General features: G+C 40.3%; 2 protein-coding genes across 2 annotated transcripts; both read right to left on the bottom strand.

The window, feature by feature from the left end:
- Window positions 1-753: 753 nt before the first annotated feature.
- On the bottom strand, window positions 754-948 carry PCYB_143540 (hypothetical protein; the record flags this gene model as incomplete). Its single annotated transcript, XM_004224825.1, has 1 exon — window positions 754-948. A coding segment is annotated over one exon (195 nt), but the record flags the coding sequence as incomplete, so codon positions are not given.
- Window positions 949-3,861: 2,913 nt separating this feature from the next.
- Window positions 3,862-5,905, bottom strand: PCYB_143530 (hypothetical protein; the record flags this gene model as incomplete). The annotated part of the gene is made up of 2 exons (XM_004224824.1): window positions 3,862-5,459; window positions 5,626-5,905. The coding sequence occupies 2 exons, from the start codon at window positions 5,903-5,905 to the stop codon at window positions 3,862-3,864; spliced, it is 1,878 nt and encodes a 625-aa protein (XP_004224872.1).
- Between the last annotated feature and the right edge of the window lie 1,256 nt (window positions 5,906-7,161).

The raw sequence follows: 7,161 nt of genomic DNA, 5'->3' as shown, positions 1-7,161 counted from the left end.
TGTATTTGTACAAAATGGTAAAACAAATTTTAACTCTGTAATTTAAAAAAAACAAAAAAGAGAAGTCATAAGAAGGATGACCCTTTCCCCACCGGTACGCACACATCTATGCCAAGTGGTACATTTTAGTGCCACCCCATTGAGGGATAATTCCATTTATTCAAGTCCTCCCCCCTTGCAATTACGTTTAATCCCCCTCAAGTGGGCAACTCCCCCGCGATGCGTGTCAAATTGTTCGTTCTTATAAAAATTGGGCCGCATCAGCCCACCTCGGAGATGACATGCGGTGTGCTATTACAACTCCATTGTATTGCCACTTTAGTGTTTACTTTTCTGTCACATTATTTCGTTGCGTTGGTTCCTCTACCTCGCATCAAGCATATGTACACATATATGCACACACATGTAGGCATATTTGCGCACATGTGCGAAGGCACATTGAACGGAAGGTGGAGGTTCTGCGCGGGGTACTTAAAAAATGTAGGAACGCTGATCAGGAAATATGCCTACCCAAAATAGGAATTAAAATCAACGGGGATGAATGGAGGAGCGGTGAACAGGGGTGTAGAAACACAAATGCGAGCGTGCATATGTACAAGAGTAGGGACATGCTCGAAATATCCAAGGATTTACAAAATTGCCACTACTTTAAAACAAAAGCATGCGTAACTGGTTATACGTGACAGGTGCAGAAACGAAAAAAAAAGGGAAGACAAGACAAGGGCTAAAATATCAGAAGCAATCTTCGTACGCATGCTTCGCGTGCTTCTTCTCATGGTGTTCCTTCAGGATGGACGGGTTAACTGTACACATAAAGGTGTGTCTACATAATTTACAAATAACGTTCAAGTTCTTTGAGGCATCTTTAACGGTGCTGTTTTGTTTTGCCTTGTCATTTCGTTTAGATGACCTGATTCTGTCCACTTCGCGTTGGTTGCCTCTCGTCATTTTGGGCTTCCGTCGTTCGGCTGTTCAGTCGTTCGTTCGTTCGGTCGTTAGCTGGTTAGCTCGTTCGGCCGTTCCGCTGCGCGGTTCTCGGTTAGCAGAGTCCACTTAGCAGTGTACTGCTAGCAGGGGGGCATTCCGAAAGTGTCTTTCCCTATCCGGGATTCCCTGAACGGCGTACACATATAGGCAAAAATAGGCAAAAGTTTAAGTCTGTGCATAGGTATACGTACACATGAATATTTATAAAAATTATGAGCACCCGAGCGGGAGCAGGAAAATAGAAACTGTTCCGCACAGCTCACCTAGCAATATGCTATGTCATCAAACGGGGAAGAGTTATTAAATCGTCGCCCTCAAAAAAAAAAAAAAATGCGAAATTGTTAGGGAAAAAAGTCAATTAAAGAAGCGCAAAAAGATTCACTCTTTTAACGTGATTATTAACACATAAAAATAACACACGCAGAAATGATAAAAAAATTAAAAGAAAAAAAAAAAAAAAAAACAACCAAAGGGGGATAAAACTGTGTCACTAATTCTTTAAAAAAAAATGTTTGCAAAATCATTCAGTGGCCTAGTGCATACCTTCTAATAACTGCCAATTACGTTTTTCTGTTAACTTAATTTTCGAGAAAAATTGCTGAACCATTTTTAAAAGCACAACTAGCAATCAGCCTTTCCAAAGTGGAAAAAATTGAATTTTGCAAAGTAGGTAACACTAAAGTGAATTATTGAGCGAAGGATTTTTTTTTTTTTTCAAATTCTATTCCGCTAAGAGGACCCCCATTTATTACATGTATTCTAGTGAACTTTACGTGACGGAGAGAACGAGAGGAGGTTCAACAGAGAACACGCAACGGTGTACGAAAAAGTGAACCAAACGAACCGGTGCGACCACGACAGCCACAGTGACGTGACAGCGATGAGGATAACAAAAGTGACTGCTTTGGGTAAGTCAAAAAAGCGTGGCGGTCATCCTCTATCGAGTGAAATTCAGAGAGTGGCACAAATGTAAAGGCTATGATGTCAGAGGAGCCGGATGATATGCCAACTGCTAACCCATGTGTACGAAGAAGTGGTACGCAGCGGGGGAGCATTTCTCGGAAGCTCAAATGATTTATACAAAAAACGCAAGTCCAACCTGGCATGGTAGAATGGATAACACAACAGTTGAGCGAATGGGTGGGCCAATAAAAGAAGCGGATAAGTGACAAGCTGCAAAGCTTCGCCCACTCAGGCATTTCCGCGAGGAGGTCAATTTTGTTTATCCTCCTTTGAGACTAGCGTAACGGTTCAGTGCTATGCGTGTTTGGCGATAGCAGTAAGGGGTAACGCCAAGTATAAATATAATGAGGGTTCGTTCTCTCAGTAAACCTGCATAAAATGTTTATAGGTCATTTGGTACAGCAGGGATTATCTTTTTTTTTTTTTTATTTACTTGACCTATATTCCTCTCCCCCTGTCTCATAGCAAATCAAACCACCCTAACACCTCGTTGTAGTCATGTTGGAAAATCCCCTCCTGCCTCTTCCTTTGCTATACAAATCAGTGCATTTTGTTACCCTTTTTTTTTTTTGCTGATTTTTTTAAAAGGAGATGAAAATAAGGCTATGAGAAACCCATTTGATGTTCCCTCCTTTGACCTACTCATACGACTTTGTAGAATTATAACCTGAGTCGTGCCTTCCCAGAAATAGGAGAACTTCCGTCAGTAACGAATCTTGCCCCTTAAAGGGATCAAAAGAGACTTAACGTTTTACCGTTTTGCTCTTTTGTGTGCGCACTTTGGCTGTTTTTTATCAGGGGGCTTAAATATATCCGTTCGCAAAATTCCCCTCAAAGGTTTTCCCTTTTTAAAAAAAATGTCTTATGGGTTACGTCTGCCCCAGGGTGTGAACTAATCCTTTCTACTTCCTTCATTTTGCAAAAACTGCCTTTTTTCTCACCACATGAAGTGAAAACTTATGGCTATGGGGGCTCTCTCCAATTGAATGGGCCTTATGGCGTACACTACAATTACGCAGTGAACATTTGGCCTGGGCAAAGTTAGTGTATAGGCTTACATATATGTATACACATACCCGGCCATTTTAACTCCCGCTGCGCGCCGAACGTCACAACAACATACCATCAATTGATGGTTTAAAAGGGCGGCAAAAGGTAAACAAGTAAAATTTACAAATTGTAAAATGAGGAGACCATTAATTCGGTTTTCATGAAAAAAAAGGGGGAATGAATATACACGCGTGTGAGTATATCAGCGGCATGTAATTACACACGCATGTCGATGCGCATGTATGCACGTACGTACGTACTTACACCTTGGAATATACTTCAAAACTTGACCACACTGCATATTTCCACAGATTTTTTCATACATAAATACAGAAAAAAAAAAAAAAAACCCAAAAAAATTTCACTAATAAAAAAATTTTAAAAACAACAATAAAACAAAGTTGAAAAGCCAAACTTGAAGAGATTATTCATACATGCACATGGGCACACATACAAGCGGTTGTATATGTGTGCTTGGATCAGGAGTGTTTAAAGAAACCAGGAGGGGGAGAAAGAAGAAGTGATAGTGCAGATTGCGCTGAACGTGTAGAAAAAAGGAGGGCAGGCGGAGCATGCATAATATACAAAAAAAAAATTGAGGCACAGAAACAGCCCATATAACATGAAGACGTTAAAAGAGAGGGTTGGCCAGAGAAAACGAAGTTAAACATACTTTAGAGTTCCACATGGTGTACGATCACTTATTGCATCATCGCGTAACTCTGAATCATCCGTGGGTAAAACTAAAAGGTGGTGATGGGGTGAGCAGCAAGCAAAACGGTTTAGGAAATCACCAAGTTACTACCAAAATGACCGCGCAAAAAAAAAAAAAATCGAGTCTTCCCTCCAGCAACCAATTCACTACTTATACATGTACCTATTCATCTCGTCGGTCATGTTGTTCATATAATTGGGGGACTTCTTATTGTTCGAAATAATATTCTGAAGAGAAAATGGATTTTTATCGGATACAATGACGGGAGAAAAATCTGCGCTGTGCGAACCGCCATTATTATTGCTGCTAGGGTTACCACCACCACCGTTGGCGCTGTTAATGGCGCTATTGCTGCTGCCATTGTCGTGCCATTTTGTCCTATCATTTAAATTTCCCTGGTTGCAGTATGCCATTGCATTGTTCATGTTGTTGCTGTGAGAACCCTGGGCGCCGTTTCCATTATTTGCGTTGCTAATTGTGCCTCCATTTATGCCACCATTTATGCCTCCATTTATGCCTCCATTCATCCCACCATTTAACATAAATGGAGAGTTGGGGTTACTACTACTATGAAAGTTTTTATTTTTAGAACCATTCATATTATTATCATAAAGCATCTTAGCATTAATCATATTCTGGTTATTCATCATGTATGGATTCTGTGTGGTTGCAAAATGACTGTACATGGAATTGCCGTTGCTATTCTGTTGGCTGTAATTGTGGTTTAAGGAATTTCTCTTATTCATCAGGAAGAGTCTGTTGTTCATACTTCCCTGCTGGTTGCTGTTCGGGAAGTTTGAACCATTAAAATAGTTTAAGTTATCCATCGCCCCATTGTTGTATCTGTTTTTGTCAGCACCGGTGCTGATGTTACTATCGAAGGGGTCGTACGAGTGCATGTTTATCTTATTACTGTTGCTGCTTTTGTTGTTATTGGGGTGGTTGTTACCGTGGTGGTTGTTACCGTGGTGGTTGTTACCGTGGTGGTTGTTACTGGGGTGGTTGTTACTGGGGTGGTTGTTACTGGGGTGGTTGTTACTGGGGTGGTTGTTGCCCATGCGGCTGTTCGCAAGGCCGCCGTTCGCCTGCCCACCATTGCCATACTTCATTTTGCCTAGCTCCCCCTCCTCGCTAAGCTTCATATTAAAATTGTTAGGGTAACCCATTTTGTTATTAAAAGGGTGGGAGCTAAAGTCGTCCAAGCATAACTGATTGTTCGCGGCATTCACCATTTCGGCATTCAGAGAATTAATGTACTTCGAATTGTAGTTGTCTTTCGCAAAATGGGGAGAGTCGAAGGGGTGATTCGCATGACCCACGCCACCTTGGTTCATGCCACCTTGGTTCATGCCACCTTGGTTCATGCCACCTTGGTTCATGCCACCTTGGTTCATGCCTCCTTGGTTCATTCCGTTCGGCGCGCCAAAGTCGTTAAAATTACCCTCCCCTAGTTGATTATAACTCATGTGGCTCCCATCAAAGTCTTGGAAGCTACTGTCCATATTGTTACTCTTATAATCTGAACTGTTAATATTATTCGAATTCATAATTCCTATCATGCCAGGGGTGGTATGATCATAATCGTTAAGACAAAAATCATCATCAAAATCTTCATCCGATTCATCATATTTCTTTTTCTTCTTATATTTATCTTTGTTATGTTTGTCTTTTCTTCTATCTCTGTCTCGATCTCGATCTCCCCCACTTCTGTCCTTTTCTTTATTTTTTTTTTTTTCTTTCTTTTCTTATTTTCTCGTCATATTCGTACGAAGAGCTGTAATCATCTGACACCACTTCGATATGCTTCTTCCCTGAAGTGTGTCTACTTTTCGACTTTGACTTCTTCTCATTATTGTGATGATGATGATGGTGGTGATGATGGCCGCTACTCGATTTTCGGCGATGCTTACTGCTGCTATTATGATTTGATGTAGATGCTACTCCAAATTTTTTTTCTAGCTTCTGCACATCATAGTAACTGATGGAGTCTTCACCGATTCTTTTTTTGTGTTTACTTCTGAATGAACATTTGTCGCATATAAATTCGTAATTGTACGTATCAACGAAGGTTGGTTTTCCAATACTGCAGTAATTGCATCTTTCTTTAGACGACAGGAAAAAGAGCTTTTCCACCGCGAGGGCTTCTTCATACTCCCTCTCCGAGATCCCTAATTGTGTGGCCGATGACATTTTCTCTTTTGCGTGTTAAGTGACGATGGGGTGATTACGCGGAGTAATGTGTTTATATGTAGGTGGTGCACGTGTAAGCGGCGCGTAGACATATACACAGAAGCGTGCACCTATGTACATATGCACACATATACACGTGACATATACATGCATACAGAATGCATATGCTTTTTAAAAGATCATAGTAGTTAAAGCGAAGCGGACGAAAAAGGATTACATAAAATAAGCAAACACGACTTTGCTTTACTTTACTTTATTTTACTTTACTATTTATGCTACGCTTTGTACAGAATGCAAATAAATGGGGTGGAAAAAAAAAAAAAATCATTTTTTCTTTTTCCCTCAAGTAAGAACGGCTTAAAAAAAGAGGGCGCGCCTCAAAAATGGGGCTGTTCTTTAAAGCTATATACGAATGGAGTGAATTCTCCGCAACTGAATGCGCGTAACGTTATATACACGTATGGTACACATACAAATGGAAATTTTTGTGCATACGCGCAATACATCACACTCACGCGATCGAGCACATACACACACTAGTCCGCACGCAGACAAATACCATTATGCATAGGCACACATATTTGTCGTTAATCGTATCATTTTATGTATGCCCATAGGGCCTACCTTAATTTCCCCTAATTTGTCGTGCGTACGAAAAAGTGATGTGAATGAGGGAGACTTATAACATGTAAACGTAGGATGAATTAAAAAAAATATTAATTAAAATATATGTGTGTAAAGTGACGGCTCCTTCCGCGTTATGCCTGCCTACTACATCACATACATGTGTAAATCGAGATGTACATACGCACGAATGCAAAGGTGATTACATATAACACAGAGCGTGTTTACCCCCTCAAAAAGGACGCAAATTTTTTCACGTTCTTTTGGGAAAAACGTGAAATTAATTATATTCTTAAAATTTGCTTAAAAAAGGGGGGCATGCGACCGAGCAGGTTAATTATGTATGTGTGCTTAAGGATATTTTTATATACGTATATAAATATGATCCTGTGTAAGCGTAAAGGCGTACACAAGTGTACATGTACATGTATATACTTGCACATATAAAACATCAATATGTTAAACTGTAACTGTATGCGGTTTTCTCAAACAAAAGGGGGAAACATAATCACGCCCATTTCATCTCCTCCTCTCGTTCTTTCCTTTTTTTCCTTTTTTTTTTTCTTTTCCTTTTCGGGTGAGCGAGAGGGAGGCAGCTGAAATGGACTTTCACGCGACAGTTATGTAGATTT

The sequence above is a fragment of the Plasmodium cynomolgi genome, chromosome 14 (genome assembly GCF_000321355.1).
Source record: "Plasmodium cynomolgi strain B DNA, chromosome 14, whole genome shotgun sequence".
Lineage (NCBI taxonomy): Eukaryota > Apicomplexa > Aconoidasida > Haemosporida > Plasmodiidae > Plasmodium > Plasmodium cynomolgi.
Note: the sequence above shows the minus strand (reverse complement) of the source record. Positions and strands in the feature narration are given on the sequence as shown.